This window comes from Dermochelys coriacea, chromosome 1 (assembly GCF_009764565.3).
Source record: "Dermochelys coriacea isolate rDerCor1 chromosome 1, rDerCor1.pri.v4, whole genome shotgun sequence".
Classification (NCBI taxonomy): Eukaryota; Metazoa; Chordata; order Testudines; family Dermochelyidae; genus Dermochelys; species Dermochelys coriacea.
In genome coordinates, this window is record NC_050068.2 from 159,933,133 (window position 1) to 159,953,701 (window position 20,569).

The 20,569-nt window shown below is 38.8% G+C and overlaps 1 protein-coding gene across 1 annotated transcript in view; it reads left to right on the forward strand.

Moving 5' to 3' along the window:
- The window catches only part of DSCAM (DS cell adhesion molecule), a 636,299-nt gene that overhangs the window by 517,759 nt on the left and 97,971 nt on the right, over positions 1 to 20,569 (forward strand). Inside the window, 4 exon segments of the mRNA XM_038408200.2 lie at positions 5,238 to 5,478; positions 7,206 to 7,352; positions 9,597 to 9,752; positions 20,132 to 20,265. Coding sequence (XP_038264128.1) covers positions 5,238 to 5,478; positions 7,206 to 7,352; positions 9,597 to 9,752; positions 20,132 to 20,265 — 678 coding nt within the window.

Here is a 20,569-nt window from a genome sequence, read left to right on the forward strand (position 1 = left end):
AGGGACTGAGGTGAGGCTGACCGGCCTGTAGTTCCCAGGATCCTCCTTCTTCCCTTTTTTAAAGATGGGCACTACATTAGCCTTTTTCCAGTCATCCGGGACTTCCCCCGTTCGCCACGAGTTTTCAAAGATAATGGCCAAGGGCTCTGCAATCACAGCCGCCAATTCCCTCAGCACTCTCGGATGCAATTCGTCCGGCCCCATGGACTTGTGCACGTCCAGCTTTTCTAAATAGTCCCTAACCACCTCTATCTCTACAGAGGGCTGGCCATCTCTTCCCCATTTTGTGATGCCCAGCACAGCAGTCTGGGAGCTGACCTTGTTAGTGAAAACAGAGGCAAAAAAAGCATTGAGTACATTAGCTTTTTCCACATCCTCTGTCACTAGCTTGCCTCCCTCATTCAGTAAGGGGCCCACACTTTCCTTGGCTTTCTTCTTGTTGCCAACATACCTGAAGAAACCCTTCTTGTTACTCTTGACATCTCTTGCTAGCTGCAGCTCCAGGTGCGATTTGGCCCTCCTGATATCTTTCCTACATGCCCGAGCAATATTTTTATACTCTTCCCTGGTCATATGTCCAACCTTCCACTTCTTGTAAGCTTCTTTTTTATGTTTAAGATCCGCTAGGATTTCACCATTAAGCCAAGCTGGTCGCCTGCCATATTTACTATTCTTTCGACTCATCGGGATGGTTTGTCCCTGTAACCTCAACAGGGATTCCTTGAAATACAGCCAGCTCTCCTGGACTCCCTTCCCTTTCATGTTAGTCCCCCAGGGGATCCTGGCCATCTGTTCCCTGAGGGAGTCAAAGTCTGCTTTCCTGAAGTCCAGGGTCCGTATCCTGCTGCTTACCTTTCTTCCCTGCGTCAGGATCCTGAACTCAACCAACTCATGGTCACTGCCTCCCAGATTCCCATCCACTTTTGCTTCCCCCACTAATTCTACCCGGTTTGTGAGCAGCAGGTCAAGAAAAGCGCTCCCCCTAGTTGGCTCCCCTAGCACTTGCACCAGGAAATTGTCCCCTACGCTTTCCAAAAACTTCCTGGATTGTCTATGCACCGCTGTATTGCTCTCCCAGCAGATATCAGGAAAATTAAAGTCACCCATGAGAATCAGGGCATGCGATCTAGTAGTTTCCGTGAGTTGCCGGAAGAAAGCCTCATCCACCTCATCCCCCTGGTCCGGTGGTCTATAGCAGACTCCCACCATGACATCACTCTTGTTGCACACACTTCTAAACTTAATCCAGAGACACTCAGGTTTTTCCACAGTTTCGTACCGGAGCTCTGAGCAGTCATACTGCTCCCTTACATACAGTGCTACTCCCCCACCTTTTCTGCCCTGCCTGTCCTTCCTGAACAGTTTATAACCATCCATGACTGTACTCCAGTCATGTGAGTTATCCCACCAAGTCTCTGTTATTCCAATCACGTCATAATTCCTTGACATCACCAGGACCTCCAGTTCTCCCTGCTTGTTTCCAAGGCTTTGTGCATTTGTATATAAGCACTTGAGATAACCTGTTGATCGCCCCTCATTCCCAGTATGAGGCAGGAGCCCTCCCCTCACAGACATTCCTGCCTGTGCTTCCTCCCGGTATCCCGCTTTCCCACTTACCTCAGGGTTTATATACACACACACACACACAGAGAACATGAAACAATGGATTTATCATACACACTGTAAGGAGAGGTTTCACTGTAAGGAGAGTGATCACTTAAGATAAGCCATCACCAGCAGCGGGGGGGGGGGGGGGGGGAAGGAGGAAAACCTTTCATGGTGACAAGCAGGTAGGCTAATTCCAGCAGTTAACAAGAATATCAGAGGAACAGTGGGGGGTGGGGTGGGAGGGAGAAATACCATGGGGAAATAGTTTTACTTTGTGTAATGACTCATCCATTCCCAGTCTCTATTCAAGCCTAAGTTAATTGTATCCAGTTTGCAAATTAATTCCAATTCAGCAGTCTCTCGTTGGAGTCTGTTTTTGAAGCTTTTTTGTTGAAGTATAGCCACTCTTAGGTCTGTGATCGAGTGACCAGAGAGATTGAAGTGTTCTCCAACTGGTTTTTGAATGTTATAATTCTTGACGTCTGATTTGTGTCCATTCATTCTTTTACGTAGAGACTGTCCAGTTTGGCCAATGTACATGGCAGAGGGGCATTGCTGGCACATGATGGCATATATCACATTGGTAGATGCGCAGGTGAACGAGCCTCTGATAGTGTGGCTGATGTGATTAGGCCCTATGATGGTATCCCCTGAATAGATATGTGGACAGAGTTGGCAACGGGCTTTGTTGCAAGGATAGGTTCCTGGGTTAGTGGTTCTGTTGTGTGGTGTGTGGTTGCTGGTGAGTATTTGCTTCAGATTGGGGGGCTGTCTGTAAGCAAGGACTGATCTGTCTCCCAAGATCTGTGAGAGTGATGGATCGTCCTTCAGGATAGATTGTAGGTAACTCTTGGATACAAACAGGCTGCTTTGCAATCGATAAGATAAGAACAGCCACACTGGATCAGACCAATGATCCATCTAGCCCAGTATCCTGTCTTCTGACAGTGGCTAGTGCCAGATGCTTCAGAGGGAGTGAACTGAACAGGGAAATTGTGGAATGATCTATCCCTTGTTGTCCAGTCTCAGCTTCAGGCAGTCAGAGGCTATGGACACCTAGAACATAGCGTGTTCCTGATAATCCTAGCTAATACCCATTGATGGACCTATCCTCCATGAATTTATCTAGTTATTTTTTGAACCCATTTATACATTTGCCCTTTGCATCATCCCCAGGCAATGATTTCCACAGGTTAACTGTATGTTGTGAGAAGAAGCACTCCTTAATGTTTGTTTTTAAACTGGCTGCCAAGTAATTTTAGTGGGTGACCTGGTTCTTGCTATATAAAAAGTATAACAGTAAAACATTGCAGCTAACATTTTCAAACCTGCTCATGTAGAGTAAGGCTCCAAAATCCATATTTAGGCACAAGCTGGTCAGGATTTTTTCCAAAACAGTTTTTTTTTATTTTGGTCAGAAAATGCTGATTTGTCCCAACCGAAACTTGGTGCAGCAATATATCAGTTTCAACAAAACTTTCTGAAGTACAGGGTGGAGTTTCTGGTCAGAAAAAGACACCCATCCCAGAATAGCTAATCGGGTATGTCTGCACTTCAACCTGCAGGTATAAATTCTAGCATGAGGAGACAGATCCATGCTAGCTCTAATCAAGCTAGCACACTAAAAATAGACTGTAGCTGTGATGGCAGGAGCAGAAGGCAAGTCTAGTCATTCCATGTGCATGCCCAGCATTTCAAACAGGATCATACTCAGGGCATCTAAGCCCCTGCCTCTACTATCACATCTACACCCTATTTTAGCATTTTGGTTTTCAGACATTTAGTTTTTGAACAAAAGAAAACCAAAATTTTCCCTTGAGACTGTTTTCACAAAAAAATTAGTTTTCCATCTAAAAACAGTTTTGACAGAAATTTTCAACAAATTATAAGAAAAGGACATTTAAGCAAGAAAGTGAATGAATGACCAGTTAACTGAGTATTCTAATACTTCTGCTGTCTATGCCCTGGTTGGTTTTTTTTGTTTTGTTTTCTTTTGTTTTTGTTATTTTAGTAAAACAACAAAACTACACTGTCCATTCACAAAGATGGTCCACATTTTATGCAGTGATTATAAAACAGAGTGCGGAGTGCTTCAACAGAGAAAACTATTTGACTTTTACTTACTCACTTAACCACTAAAATATAACTGTGATATTTCCTTCTCAACTGGAACAAATGTTCTGCATTCCCATGAAGATATCCAGATTTTTAAAATTCCAATCAGGTTCCCCCCTCCTCCCAACGGTAAAATAGGAAGTTTAACAATAATTTAATGAGCAATAAACTGTAAATGTATTGAGACTATGATGCCACACTGGCAGCTAATGCATTTTTTATAAGATGTGACTTTTTAAAGAAATGTCTTCAATCACCCAACCGGACAGAGTTATTCAGGAAACCAAGAAAAATAACTGGTCTATTATATATCAGAAAGCATGGTTCTAGTCCCACCTGAGGTCTCATGTATGAACTTAGGCCCTGATTCTGCATCTCTTTTGCATACTTCTGCTGAAATCAGTGAGGATTTGGTGTGTGAGGGCTTAATGATTAGGCAATATATATTTGTCTTTACTACTTCTTATTAGCTAAAGGTCCACATTGAAACAGTAAAAGAGGAGGCAACCATTCTCTTAGAAAATTTGTTGTTACTGGGGGAATTGAAGTATAGTCTTGTCCTAAGAAAAGATTCCTGCCTGAAGCTTTGTCTACTTTTTTGGACACCAAATGCAGTGGAAAATAAACAAGGCATCTGAAAATGAAATCCTGTTACTCTAGGAAATCTGGTTATAGACTTCAGTATGGTGTGCTGATGGTAGAGGGAGAGCTTGTTTGGGTAGTCTGATGGGATCTGTGTGTGTATTAGTTTTTGTACATGGACCTTAAGTAGTAGTTGTAATTTTTACAATAATTGTATGTACACCCAGTGCATTAGATGAGAACAGTTTTTACAAAACGAAATAAAGAGTAGATCAACAAATTTCAGCATCTGTGTAAGTGGAAACAGAACAAACATTTCTGTTACTAATAGACTTTCTCACCAAGTTAACAATACTTATTTTATTTTATACTATATTTCATGCTACAGTCTACTGAAATGGAAAGATCTGTCAGTCAGAGTGCAGGAATCTTGTATGGTGACTCAGAACTATAGTGTACAATACATTTCCTGGGCACATTTTTTAACATTGGATACCAAACACTTGTTTCAATAGCCATTCAGTGTAGAAATTCCTACATTCTGATTCACTACTGCCTTCAGAGTTAATCTATGTGCCCACAATAGACATGGCTGCCTCAATGTCTTGATTTATCCAGGAAAAACTTCCAATTCTAAATGAGGTCTCAAAAATATTTCACCATTAGGCATTTTAGTAAAATAACAGTCTGGAATTCTTTTTAACTGGATGAGTATATCCTGGGTAATAAACAACTTGGCCTGAAATTTGTTTAGCATAGTAAAGAGTTGTTGCCTTATGAACAGTGACTCCCTCAGTTTATTACCTAAAAACAGAATGGTGTTCATTTAAAGAAATCATTGACTTTCTGTGCAGTTAAAAGTGCTTAAGGGACAGAATTTATTTGCATTTCTGCATATATTCTTAACATATAATATTTCCTATCCTGTTCAGGCTCCAAAGAAGCACTTGCAAAATGGAATTATTCGTGGATACCAGATAGGCTACCGAGAGTACAGTGCAGGGGGCAATTTCCAGTTCAACATCATCAGTATTGACACCACTGGAGATAGTGAAGTTTATACCCTGGATAACCTGAAAAAATTTACCCAGTATGGCATGGTAGTACAGGCATGTAACCGGGCTGGAATAGGACCTTCTTCTCAGGAAATCATCACCACTACCCTAGAGGATGGTAGGTCCTAGGCAAGCAAATATCATATATACCATTGCACACATTTTATGATTTCTTTATCAGGCCTTTTATTCTCACTGATGGATATGTTGACCTAATTGTATCTACTGCCTGATTAGTGTTCATTATATAGTGGATAATAGAATGGTTACATTGGGAAACAATAGTTATATTATAGACAGGTGGGAGGGAACAAATCAGCCTGCGTGTTGTGTACAAATTTCAAATTGCTAGCTATACAATATAGTTCAGTTTAAGAAATATGACTATTCTGATTTAATAACATCTCCAGTTGTGAGAGAACTTGATTTAGAACGTACCCTTTCTTAGAAACACCCTTGTTTTGATATTGACTCAGTTGCCAATTTCATGCTCTCAACGTAGGATCACAGTGTGGTTTGATATCTCTTAAAGTAAAAATACTAAAACTGAAGTAACTGTTTTTTTCAGAGAAGTCTGCTGTGAAACCCAGAGCTGGGTTTATGCAGGAACATAATTTGCCAGCCTAAAATGAGACATGAGTTTTTCCAAGAATGTCCAAACTAATAAAAGAAAAGTCACTGGCATGTTCTGAAAATTTCAGGCTGTCCATTGAGAAAAGTAATTCAGAATTATTTTTCTAAACCACACAGAAGAGCATTTCTCAAATAATGATAGAGAGTCCTCTAGTGGAAGAAAGAGTTATTCCATATACTGTAGAGAGGACGTTGATACTTTAAAACAGTATAAAAGTAAATTCTAACACAAGCAACCAAGGAAGATATCAAAAGGCAGATTTTTAGCAATTTAAATTGGCATAAATCCACTAAAGCCAATGCCAGTTTACATCAACTGAGAATCTGACCTTATGTATGTTAAACAGAGTAACACATTTGTACTTTCTTGAGTATTACAGTGTTTGAGGCATATGCTTCAGAGAATTCTGGTGTTTTACATTTACTGCAAATCCTGTTTGTACTAGACAGAGTATAACATGATGGAAGACAATTTACTTAAACATGCATGTTTTTACTACTGCAACAGGTGTAAAGTTTTGATGCTTTATCTGGCACATATGGGTTTTTTCTTGGGAACATTTTTGTAACATCACTGTGAGGTCATTATGGGAATTGGGGATAAGATAAATCAAGAAGGCAAATGGATAGATTAACAAGTATTGCATTTGAAACAGGAATTACTAAATATACATTTGTTAAAGCTGATTGAAAATTTGAAAATGTTCTAAATTTTTGTGAAAAGGGGTTGCAATTTTTCAAAAAACTGTAAATTTTGATTTAGAAAAATCTCAAATATATTCAAAAAATCCATTTTTATGTATATTTTAATCAGCTGTAGAATTTATTTTCCTTTTAGTAGCAAGGGAAAATCCTAATGAAGGGCAAGTCAGTGAGGGAGAAGGAGTGGGTCCAAAGGCATTTCTGGGAAGTGAACTGTACTTTCAAAAACAAACATAGGAGTAACCAAGCAGTTCCATCAGTAGCAAAGTAGAAACTCAGGTTAAAATAATGGATTTTGCTTAAGTGATGAAAATTGAAAATGTAGTAGAAAGGGACTCTTCCAAGAAGTGGGAATGATTGTTATTTAATTTGTGTCTCCAATGAATTTTGAAAAAAATATATATGTGCATTCATTCAGTTTCACATTGGTGACTGTAATCTCTTAAGAGTACAGTTTTACTTGTCCACAGAAGTTATCTAGAGCTAAAATTGGTGAATATCTCATTCCAGTGCCCAGTTGCCCTCCAGGGAATGTCCAAGCCACTGCTACATCACCAGAAACTATCTCCATTTCCTGGTCTACACTTGCCAAAGAAGCCCTGAATGGGATTCTACAGGGATTCAGAGTTATTTACTGGGCTAATCTCTTGGATGGAGGTAAGCAGCTTTAACCAACCTATCAGGTGTGTGCCAATAGCAATGACAGGATAACAGGCAGATCATGGCAGTTAATATCATTTTGTCCTCTGGTGTGAAAAGCATATCAGAAAACTAAATTTTCTTTCGTCATCATTTTACACAGAGCTTCATATATCTGTGTCTGAATCATTTGGTAAAGAGCTTTGAGTAGTTGACAGGTTGTTACAAAACTATTTATGAACACACACATGTTCAAAAGAGAATTTTGGCAAGTGTGGGAGTATCTTCAGTTCCTCTTTACCTCCTCAGAGATTAAGCTACTGCCTTTCCTTTAAAGATTACTGAGCTAGTTTTAGCAGCATTATCAAAATACTTGTTATCTGATTATTCATACAGGAAGAACAACATTAAACACAGGAATCCTTGATTACATGTCACAGCCGTTTTTAAAAATATATTTTTTGAAATTCTCAAAGGTTTCTTGTTTTTAGAGGGGGGAAAAGAAACCTACCTGGTATTTCTTTTTCTTAAGGTCAACAGAATTACCTCTCAAATCATTTGTATTATGGACTTGTCTTCAGTGATTGGCTTTTGAGGCCCATGATGTAGGGGATTTCTGTTTTGTAATTAGTAAATGGCTTGAAGTTATTTCAACCATTTTGGAGAATAAACAAGTTGCAGTTTATCTGACAGTAGCACTTTTCATCTCCATGTGATTCAAAACAAAAATTACATAGTAAAGTGTGTGTGTACACTAAGTAGTGACACTGTAAACATAACACCATCCCCCTTAATAGATTTGCTCCCTGTATATTTTTTTAGTAATGTGCTGACAACGTGCTTTTACCTCCACAATTAGGGTGAAGGAAGGAAACAGGTGTGGGGCAGCTTTTTTCCCCCTACATATATTTGAAGTGCTCAGATGTTTGGAATGTTAACATAGATTCTAAGGGAAGTGGATTAGTGGGGAGAGAACAAGTGAGGTGGTCAAGGGTGCTTGCATTTATCACATTCTGCGATTTATCATGATATCACCTCAATATTTGTTTCCTTTTTTGTGGACTTTAGTGAACAATACATTTTAATTCTTTTTTTAAGCTCTTGCTAGCAGTGCAGAGCTGTCTCAGCTCTGGCAGAATGAGCTGGATTACATTCTAGTGTGTGTATCCATCAATAGAATACTTAATTAAATTCCAATTGTCTTGCCAAGTTCTGTCCTCTGCTAGTTACACCTGTTCAAATATGAGGTTACACAGTTGTAAATGAGGACAGAATGTAATCCAGAGGCTCACTATTACCGGTGATAATGCTCAAGTCAGAAATCTTTTGAGGTACAGTGACTACTCATTGGTGAATGAAAAATAAGATGAGAAAATATGCAGTCCTGATTCAAGACAAGGTAACTTTTTTTCATTGATTTCAGTAGGCTTTGGATTAGGCCCTACACTGATGAAAAGCTACATTACAGTATAGACTAGTGTACCCTACAAAACACAGCTATTGGACCTGACATGTTAACTTTGAATGTCCTTATTTTGTTAGCTATATTTTCTGTCCTAGTTGTTCTTTTAAAGCATTTTTGCACATGAATCGTGGTTCCCAGCTTAATACATTGAGGTTTATGTGAGGAGCCACATATCTCCAAGCAAGTGAATTTGGTTTTACCGCATTTAAATCTATTGTTAACTAATGCTTCTGACCATTGTGTACTTTACAGTAGAGCTGGGCAAATTTTTTCAAACAAAAAGCGTTGTTTGTTGGCTTTTTTCAGACATGAAAACTGTTGTAAACATTGTTGACTTTTTCTAATGTTTTTATTTTGAGGGGAAAATGTGGCATCATTATTACCAATTTTTAAATTGTAAGTATTGTCAGTATTATTATAGAAATATTTCATTTACCGAAATGCGAAATTTCAATAACCATTTTGACAGTGGTTTTGATATTTTTGCTTAAAATTTCAATTTAAAAAAACGCTAAATAAATTATAAAGTTAAAAACAAGTTTGCTGTTAATCATGTGAAATGGAACTGACATAAAAATTTCAAATGTTTTCATTTTTTCCCATCTGCTCTATTTTATATTATTGATCAGTGTGAGCATTTAAGGTATCTATTTTATAATCACAAAATATTCTTTCTCTTTCATGAGTGAATATTCTTTAATCAGAAGATTCCCCTTTTATTTTCATACCAAGATAGACATGTATGATTAAAAGAAGAATAGCGTTGCCAATAACTTGGTTCACTTTTTGTTCCCTAGAGCTGGGAGAGATTAAAAATGTCACTACTACACAGCCCTCACTAGAGCTTGATGGCCTGGAAAAATACACCAACTACAGCATCCAGGTTTTGGCATTCACACGAGCTGGAGATGGAGTCAGGAGTGAACAAATTTTCACCCGCACTAAAGAGGATGGTAAGAACTAAGAAATTCTCCATAGCCAGCCTGACATGATATGAGACTGCTTGATTTGGCCCAGATTTTCAAAGCAATGTGTGTACAACACCCAGTGTGCATGCACAAACTGGGATTTGCATGCATAGCTCTTGAGTTGTGAGCACATGTTCAGTGCTATGTGCCCAGTTTAAAAAAAAATGGGCATTTCTATTTATTCATTCCTTTCATGGCCAGGTTAAGGATTAAGGCCCCAGTTCAGCAAAGCATCTAAGCATGTGATTAATTTTAATTATGTTAGTATATTTTTTTAATCTAACAGTAGTCTATTTAACAACTTTGACATGTTACTGTTTTTGAATTATCCTTGAGATAGACTTTCTAAATCAGTAGAAGGTAGGAGCCTAACGTGCTTAGGCACTTTTGAAAATCCCACTAAGCACCTAGCTGCATCTTTGAGCACCTTAATGCCTTTGAAAATCTGTTCTCAAGAGGTCAAGGATGTTTTGGCGAGATAGGAGTGTAAGGCACAGAGACAGAGGCACAGAGCTGATGGAATAATATTAGTTCAATCATTTCTTCAGTGACATTTGTGATATTTTTTCAAATAAATGAGTCAATAACTCTTTTCTTTATTATTCATCCAATTTATAGATAATGCATAAATATTAGTAAAATTGATATGGACGGGGATTTACGGACATGCGTAAGGGAGGAGGTGTCCAACTCCTACTGACTTTCATTCATTGAAGAATTCTATTCAGTTAATCAAACCAAGTATTAAGGGGTTGGTTCTGAAATTTACCTCCACTTTAATGTCACTTTACACTGATGGAGTGGTGTTAAGGAACCTCACAGCAAATGAGGATCAGGCTATTGCAGGATGGCACTAGGCCTTTAAGAAGGAAGAGGCTACGCACATGTGATTCATCAGCTGCCTCCTAACTGGGTCTTAAGAGGTCACCTAGCCTATATAAAATGGGAGTTGCCTGGAGGAGTTAATGAGGGAAAGGGCAGGTGAGAGCTGTCAGGGACCAAAAGACCGGAGGTGCTTGAAGGAAGCTGTAGGAGATTTGTGGGGGAAGGCTGAAAGCAGGAGAGCAGCAAGTTGGGTTTGCAGGCTGGTCTTCCTAAACCAGCGAGCTAGGGCTGGAGACCAGAGAGCAAGAGAGGGTGTTGCCTGCTGACTTCTAAGCCAGAGAGCCAAAGCTGCGGGCTGAAGGCAAGGAAGCAGTGTAGGGCTTACCTGCTGACATCTCTGTGGTGGAGAGCTGGAGCCAGGTGAGCAATGGAAGGGCCCATCTGTTGGCCTGTGTGGGATATGAAAAGTTAACTGAACAGGAGGAGCGGTGGTGCCCTCCTAGTGAGGATGAACTCCCATCAGAGTGGCTGGGGGAAGGGTGTTCCTGCTGGGAAGAGTGGATTATATCCCAGCTGGAAGGTCTAGGGTGGCTGACCTGGTTAAAGGACGAAAGTGAACTGAAGAAGAGCCCAGGAGTGATGGCAGACACTGGAGTGTGGTATGTGAGATGTTGAGGAACTAGATGTCTTGGGGTTTTAAGAGACTGTCTGCGCTTGGGTGATAAATGGACTGTTTGGGGACTGTTGTTATGGGCTATTTGCACTATGTTTTTGTAATAAACTGGTCCCAAGGAGAGACATTATTAGGCAAGAGACTGTCATGGAGGTTTTGGGTTGCCTGAGAAGGGAAACTGAGGCAGTTGTGCCTGTTCTGTCACAGTCTGCTGCTAGAGGGCACTCCAGGCAGAGCCATCCTATGACACATGCCCTTAATGTCTATTTCTTTTCATTATTCACTCAGCTCTACTCAGGCTATTTGTTCCCAGGCTTGTTTTTATTTTCAATATTTACATAGTTCCTTTTATTATTTTGATCAAAAATGGATTAACAGCAAAAGCAGGAGCATGTTTTATGATTCATAAATGTAGTTCTACTTCCAGAGCTCAGTAGAAGCAGCTATGTTTTAATTCCTTTAGAGAGATAAGGTGGCTGAGGGAATATTTTTACCTTTATCTTTTATTTTTCAAGTTTGTTTATTTTTCAAGAGCTTGTCTCTCACGAAAAGAAGTTGGTCCAATAAAAGATATTGCTTCAGCCCCCTTGTCTTTCTGATATTCTAGGACCAACACAGCTACAACAACACCGGAAACTCCTTTAGTTCATCAGCAGCAATTACTCTGTTTGAAACTGCCTTAAGATGCTGCTTCCCAATCTATGTCTTAGCCACACACCAAAAGACACTGAAATCCTTTTAAATCATTTTGTAAGACTATATGTTTGGGCCATCAGTACCTTGAGTCAGAGGAAGTAGAATCATAGGACTGGAAGGGACCTTGAGAGGTCATCTAGTTCAGTCCCCTGCACTCATGGCAGAACTAAGTATTATCTAGACCATCCCTGATAGGTGTTTGTCTAACCTGCTCTTAAAAATCTCCAATGATGGGGATTCCACAACTTCCCTAGGCAATTTATTCCAGTGCTTAACCACCCTGACAGTTAGGAAGTTTTTCCTAATGTCCAGCCTAAACCTTTCTTGCTGCCATTTTAACCCATTGCTTCTTGTCCTATCTTCAGAGGTTAAGAAGAACAATTTTTCTCCCTCCTCCTTGTAACAACCTTTTATGTACCTGAAAACTGTTATGTCCCCCCTCAGTCTTCTCTTTTCCAGACTAAACAAACCCAGTGTTTTCAATCTTCCCTCATATGTCATGTTTTCTAGACCTTTAATCATTTTTGTTGCTCTTCTTTGGACTTTCTTCAATTTGTCCACATCTTTCCTGAAATGTGGCGCCCAAAACTGGACACAGTACTCCAGTTGAGGCCTAATCAGTGCGGATTAGAGCAGAAGAATTACTTCTCGTGTCTTGCTTGCAACACTCCTGCTAATACATCCCAGAATGATGTTTGCTTTTTTTTTTTTTTGCAACAGTGTTACACTGACTCATATTTAGCTTGTGGTCCACTATGACCCCCAGATCCCTTTCCGCAGTACTCCTTCCTAGGCAGTCATTTCCCATTTTGTATGTGTGCAACTGATTGTTCCTCCCTAAGTGCAGTACTTTGCATTTGTCCTTATTAAATTCCATCCTGTTTACTTCAGACCACTTCTCCAGTTTGTCCAGATCATTTTGAATTTTAATCCTATCCTCCAAAGCACTTGCAACCCCTCCCAGCTTGGTATAGTCTACAAACTTTATAAGTGTACTCTATATGCCAATATGTAAATCACTGATGACGATATTGAACAGAACTGGACCCAGAACTGATCCCTGGAGGACCCCATTCGTTATGTCCTTTCAGCATGACTGTGAACTATTGATAACTACTCTCTGGGAACAGGTTTCAGAGTAGCAGCCGTGTTAGTCTGTATTCGCAAAAAGAAGGAGTACTTGTGGCACCTTAGAGACTAACAAATTTATTAGAGCATAAGCTTTCGTGAGCTACAGCTCACTTCATCGGATGCACTAACATGGCTGCTACTCTGAAACCTGTCATTATGCAAGGCACTGAATTTAGCCGTATAGAGTGGAAATCTGTCAACTTCTTCTTTCTCTGGGAACAGTTTTCCAATCAGTTTTGGACCTACCTTATAGTAGCTCCATCTAGTTTGCATTTCCCTAGTTTGTTTATGAGAAGATCATGTGAGACAGTATCAAAAGCTTTACTCAAGTCAAGATATACCACGTCTACCACTTCTCCCCTATCCACAAGGCTTGTTACCCTGTCAAAGAAAGCTATCAGGCTGGTTTGACAGGATTTGTTCTTGACAAATCCATGCTGACTGTTACTTATCACCTCATTATCTTCTAGATGTTTGCAAAGTGATTGCTTAAATATTTGCTCTATTATCTTTCACAGTACAGAAGTTAAGATGACTGGTCTGGAATTCCCCCTGTTGTCCTTATTTCCCTTTTTATAGATTGGCACAATATTTGCCCTTTTCCAGTCTTCTGGAACCTCTCCCATCTTCCATGACTTTTCAAAGATAATCGCTAATGGCTCAGATATCTCCTCAGTCAGCTTCTTGAGTATTCTAGGATGCATTTCATGAGGCCCTGGTGACTTGAAGACCTCTAACTTGTCTAAGTAATTTTTAATTTGTTCTTTCTCTATTTTAGCCTCTGATACTACCGTATTTTCACTGACATTCACTATGTTAGACATCCAATCACCACCAACCTTCTTGTTGTGGCACTCCAAAATGCCGTGAACTTGAAGTTGCTATAGATGTGTCTCTGGCTTCAAGAAATGTCTAAAAATATTTTTAAAATTGTAAAATTGTTAATATGTTCTCAAAGGACTTTTACATTTGAGGTGACAGGAGAGCCAATGTGGCAATGTTTGAGTAAATATTCCATTCCAGTGACCTAGCATTGAGGGCTCAGCCCTCATATCAAGAGTGGAACACGCTGCTCCAGGGGAGCTCAGGAAGAATTTTGTCTCGGAGGCAGAATTCCTCTCAGAGCTCCTCAGAGTACAGAGGGAGAGCACCTGCTGCTATGTCCCTTCAGGGAGAGTAGAGCATACTACACAATGTGTGCTGGCCAGTTTTATGATGGAGGGGCTCAGTCATGTCTCTCCCTTCTTCCTGACTCCTTTTGGGTGTTTTTTTTTCCTGGGATGCATAGAGTGAGCAGTTTCCGCAGTCTGAAAAGCACAGAGGCAGTGATTGTGCCTGGTTCAAGAGGGGGCTCCTTTAACCCTTCTCCTCCCTGCAAAGCCACAGAGATGTTAAGCAGTATCTGGCCCTAAATCAGTAAGCCCAACCTTTTCAGATATTGCAAGAGTCAGCTCAATGCCCCTACTGTTTAATTCTTCAACAGGGAATCTCATTTAAGATATGTAGATATGTATGTAGACAATGTCACTATTTCATATCTTGCACTAGCTTCCCTGCAGTTATTTTAATTCTGATACAGATCTTTGCTAGGATAGTGCGAGAGTTAAAATTAGAAATGGTCCAAACTGAAGCCCTGGAGCCAAACACCCCTGAACTTTGAGGAAGTTAGCATCTGAACGAAGCTGCTGGCTGCTCTTTCTACAAACTCTGGTAGTAAATATCTGACATTTTTGGGAGAGTTCAGATCTGGAGAGCTCATATCTTCTACTTGTGGTTGGTCATCTCTACTTAAATTAAAGACCGAGTATACTGATCTTCAGTAATAAACTTATTCTTGAGTGACTTTACCTTACCATCAAGCCTCCTACTTCTTTATTATTAGTGGGTTATATCATGTCGTTTTTGATTTGGTTTTTGTTTTTACATCAGTAGGAAGTAAAATCTGCTTATATTGGGGGAGGTATAGCTCAGTGGTTTGAGCATTGGCCTGCTAAACCTAGGGTTGTGAGTTCAATCCTTGAGGGGGTCATTTAGGGATCTGGGACAAAAATTGGGGATTGGTTTTGCTTTGAACAGGGGGTTAGACTAGATGATCTCCTGAGGTCCCTTTCAACCCTGATATTCTATGAAGTTTTTCTTAAATCAATGGCCTGGTATGTCCCATATTATTGATAAAGGCACATTGTGGCCATTCATCACTTAAATATGGGTTACCAGCTCTGATATATATGTCCATGAATCCAGAATACCTTTAGCAGCCCTGAAATTGAGAAAATATTTTCTTCCCAAGTAGCAAATTTAAACAGTAACCCAAGTGATAAGGAAATCAGGCTAGAGAAAATGAGTTTGGATTTGGATTTCTTGTAATAATCAATACTGATTTTAGACACCAGAGATCAGACATAGCTGATGTTGAGCTTAGGAAATGAGAGGGGTTCCAGCTGAGAATATGAAGTGAGGCTTCCTTTTAAGGTGGCATCATTTATGTTTTTGCATAGCTTTTCTCCCCATGAGCCTTCAGAAAAAGTAATTGTTCCCCTCAGAGATCCTTGTGGCACCCTGAGAAGTGGAGCAGAAACTTCCTATTTTAAGAATTCATTGCATTTTCCCCTACCCTTTTCACTCTCAATGGAGCCACTCATAAGCCAAGTGTCATCTTTACCCGTGGATTTATTTTACTGATCATTAAAAATTAAAATAGATTTTTCTAATTCTCTCCCTCCTTGGATTTAAACTGGATTTTCACTATTGCTATTGTATTTGATGGCATGGGGATTGAATTATTTCCTTCATATTTCTTTATTGGAAATGATACATTATAAAACCTTAATTGAAACAATGAATCTCTATTCTTTATTAGAGAGACCCATTGAGCCAGATCCGCAGCTAGTGTACATCAGCACAGCTCCATTGATTTCAATGGACCTTCACCAATTTGCACCAGCTGAGAATCTGGGCTATTAACTCACTCAAGGCTCTGTTCAAAAGGGATACTCAGATGTGGGTACATACAGCCCAATTTGGCCTTATTTGGCAGCCTTAATCTGCTGTGCCTGACTTTGTATGATTGCATAGCTGCCATATGCTGCTTTTGGGACTCGGATGATCCAGAAGGATACACGTGTCTTTCTGTCTTTCTTTTCAAATGCACTTTTTTATTTTAAAACATTCTGCTCATGTTGTCTAGAGGGTATACAAGTTTAGGCAGCAGTGTCTTTTTGTCCACCCAAAACCGTTGGGTGCCAGACATAATCGTTAGTGGCTTGACTCTGTATACTACAGAGTTGGAATCCCGTGTACAGAGCAAAGCTCTGCTCTCACAGGGGTGATAGAGCCTTCAAATGCACCATTCACAGCACTTTAGCTCCCAGGTGTCTAGTACTGTGAAGAAAAATAGCCAGCTATACACCTGCTGAGAGAGCTCCTGGAGCCACTCTGGATCCCCACTCTCCACTATCAGTAAATTCTATTCCCCATCCTAGTCCTCTCAGTATAATTGTCGTCTCCATGTTAATGTTGCCCCTCCTCTCCCACCTTTCAACACATTTTCATGCAGCCACAGGGACACTATAAAGTGCTCCATTTCCTGCATGGCATGAAACATACTATCTCTACGCTGTTTTTAAGCCCCTATTGTCCAGGGAATGAGCTTGGGGTCCAATGTCTGATTACAAGGACAGCTTTAAGTGGTGTTTAGTGTTTTGGTGTTGTCGTTCTTTCCTCCCACCGCACCTTTATTCTGTCTCACTCTGGTAGTCACTGAAAAGCAGTCCATAGTGCATGCCATGTCTAGCCTGTCATTGTTAGGAATTAGAGGACTCAAAGAGCTTGTGAGAATTATGGAAATCTCGGGCTGCAACCAAAAGATCACCTTTGAATTCACCCTCTTAAAGTCACTACAGCCATTAGCCAATTTTGAGAGAACATGTGGGATTATCTGTCCTATCATAACCAGAATCTATTAGGTACAGTCAGCCAGGAATTTTCCAACAAAATACTTTTTCATGGGAAAATATCAGTTACTTGAAATCTAAGCTTTTAGTAAGAAGGGGTTGGTTTCAATCTCTCTATCTATAAATTTTTGAGAAAAGAAAAAAATAAAGTAAAATTGTCAAAGTCCTGTTCTGACATTTTCAAAATGAAATGTTTTGATTGACCCAGTCTGTATTTTTTCTAGATTATCAACTCACAAAATTTTTTGTGATTTCAATTTTTCATTCTGTTTTGAGACATAAAAACATTCAAAATCTGAAAAACTCTAGCAGGATGGGAAGATCATTTCCTGCCCAGCTGTACTATTAGTTCCATAGAAAAGAATGGCAATGGGTGTCAGTGGCTACCAGTATAGTACTGTGAGCATGTTTCTCATAATAAAGTCAGCAGCACATATCACCACCAAATGTAGGTTCTTCAGAATATTCAGAGATCACATTTAATAAGTATCCCAGTTATTTTATTATATAAACCCACTCTATGCTCCAGGATAGAACACCAAAACTCGAGACTTTCACAGTCTCATGTAGTTTTCCTGAATGCAGAAGCTGGATGTGTGTGTATGTTTGTGTGTGTGTGTGTGTATATATATATATATATATATATATATATATATATATATATATATATATATACACAGAGAGAGAGAGAGAGAGAGAGAGGCACCAAGGAGTCCAGTGGCACCTTAAAGACTAACAGATTTATTTGGGCATAAGCTTTCGTGGGTAAAAAACCACTTCTTCAGATGCATCTGAAGAAGTGGGTTTTTTACCCACAAAAGCTTATGCCCAAATAAATCTGTTAGTCATTAAGATGCCACCGGATTCCTTGTTGTTTTTGTGGGTACAGACTAACTCGGCTACCCCCTGATACTAGAGAGAGAAGATTATTGAATTTCATTGTTTAGTAAAAACAAACTTGGATTTACATGTCACAGCAATATCCCTCAGGGTTTTCTGAATAAATATCTAAAATGAAAAATTATTAGCATTTAAAGTTTGTCAATATCTACACCGTATAGGAGAAAATATAGGAATCCAGTGAAAAGTAAAGCTTTTCATGTGTCTGGAAAACTCTAGATCAATTTTGAATTAATCCTTCAGCAGTTGACAGATAAGAGCCACTCCCATCAGAACCTCTCCCCATGGATCAAACACTAATTTGGCAATAAATTATTTTAAACTCACTTATCTAGTTGCAGTGATTTTCAGGAGACATTACAAACCATAAAGGTGTCTCCCACTGGGCTAAGTAATAACCCAGGAGAGCCAGGTTTCATTCTTCAGCAGCAGTAACAAATAGCATTTCTAACGAGCTGGATATAAATATTGAGCTGAATGCTGTCAAATATTTACTCTGGATTGGATAGAGTCTACTAAATGAATTAGCCTTTCAGAGCAAGGATTGGTGGGAGGTTGTGATGTGAATATAATGATGAGCTCCTCATTTGGACCCTTAGTAACATTCTCAAGACAATATAAATAGAAAATGCTGGATTACAGGAAGCTTCCATAGTATTTTGAATGGCTACATTCTAGGCAAAATTGTACTTAGTGGTACTTACCAATCAGCTTTCGTACATTGTTTAGAAAAATATTGATGCAATTGAGTGGCAGTGTCTGACAAAGCTAATTTTTCTATGCACATGTAGAAACTGAAGTTTTCCTTAAATGCATTTCAAAGGCTGAGGCATTTAACTATGAAACTAAATTTAGCTGCAAACATAGGCCCCGATCTTGCTAGCTTCTTCTTGCAAGCAGAACCTACCACTTATGTGGTGCCTATTAATTTCAGTGAGGGTCTGGACAGGGTTAAAGTTCTGTCTATGCAGATCAGCTTGCAGACCAGGGCCTAAGATGGTATGTATTTAGTAGCAATTTTTTTATGATACTGAAAAGACCAGGTTAGCAACCAAAATTTTCATTCCACAGGAAATTATAACATTAAAAAAAATCAGAATCATAACAATAAGCTGAAATTTCCCACAAAACAAAAATTCAGAAAAAAAATTATTTGGGATCATCAGAATGGTTTGTTTTAATACTATCAAAACATTTCTTTTTGATAGTGTTGAAAATCTTGTTTTAATTTTTGTTATATGTATATCTCTAATTAAAATAATATTTAATGTATTCTAAGTTGAAAAGATAATGTTGAAATGAAAATTTTCAACACTATCTAAACAAAATGTTTTGACATTATCAATATGAAATATTCTGAATTTTTCCCATAATTTTTTTTGTTGAAATGGACTCATTCACACAAAACATTTAGACATTTTACTGACTTGCATTTTTCAGTGGAAAACTATTCTGTCAAAAAAAAAATTCAACCAGCTCTCACACTAAATAGACCTTCTTGCATGTTATAATAAATACAGTTTATTGGTTACTTTTCATATACATTTCATATTTTATGGACGTTCTCACATGCACAAATTGTACACAATAGGAAGAGGCTATTCCTATATAGCTGAAGTTGTAGAAAAATTATACACTGTATTGTATGCCTGAGAAATATGAGTGTATGCCATTAAATTCTTTCTCATAATGCAAACGCATAGAGAGGCAGGGTTAAGATTGTACACAGAAAATTAAATTTGGCATTTTCTGACTTGAGTGTTTAATTGTGCAGCCTTAATTAGTTTTTTTCCATGTAGTTTGTGATGCAATACATAAGGAACTACTGTAAATAAATAATTAAATGTGTGCCTATATATATATATATATATATATATATATATATATATATATGTGCAAATTTATATTATAAGCACGTAGAGCACATAATTTTACATATGTAATCTCTGCAAAGATTCATTAATATTTGTGGGCGGGGGAGTGACATACAATTATAAAATATTAATTGTAACAAATAATTAACTGGATGCAATTGACTCTTGGTAGGATTTCTTCCCCTTCTTTTCCATTTCTTAAGTACATTAAGACCTCTGAGCTGTTTTCTTGTTAGATATGCTGTACTGTACAGGTCAGTGTGTTTCAATTGCGTTGGTCCACTTTGATAACTATACATGTTGCTCTTTCAGTTCCAGGTCCTCCTGCTGGAGTTAAAGCAGCTGCAGCATCACTATCCACTGTATTTGTGTCCTGGCTCCCCCCATTTAAGTTAAATGGTGTCATCCGAAAGTACACAGTATTCTGCTCACACCCATATCCCACAGTAAGTTCTACAAAACAACTTTAGAAGTTCAGTATTAATCTATCCATATATACATTGCCAGATGTTTAGTTCCTAACACTTTTATTGGATTTTTTCCTTTTTTTTCTCTCTGAAACTTTTTTTTTTCTGTAAGGGGAGTTGCTATTTTCACATATGTCCTTTTTGACAGTACTTAAAGCTTAATATAGCACACTAATTTACAAACGATTTAAAATCATAGGATTCCCAGGCTGAATGATGTTAAAGGCACAGGTTCTGAAGCTTTTTAGTTGGGTTCTCACAAGACCAACTGCCAGCTATCTGT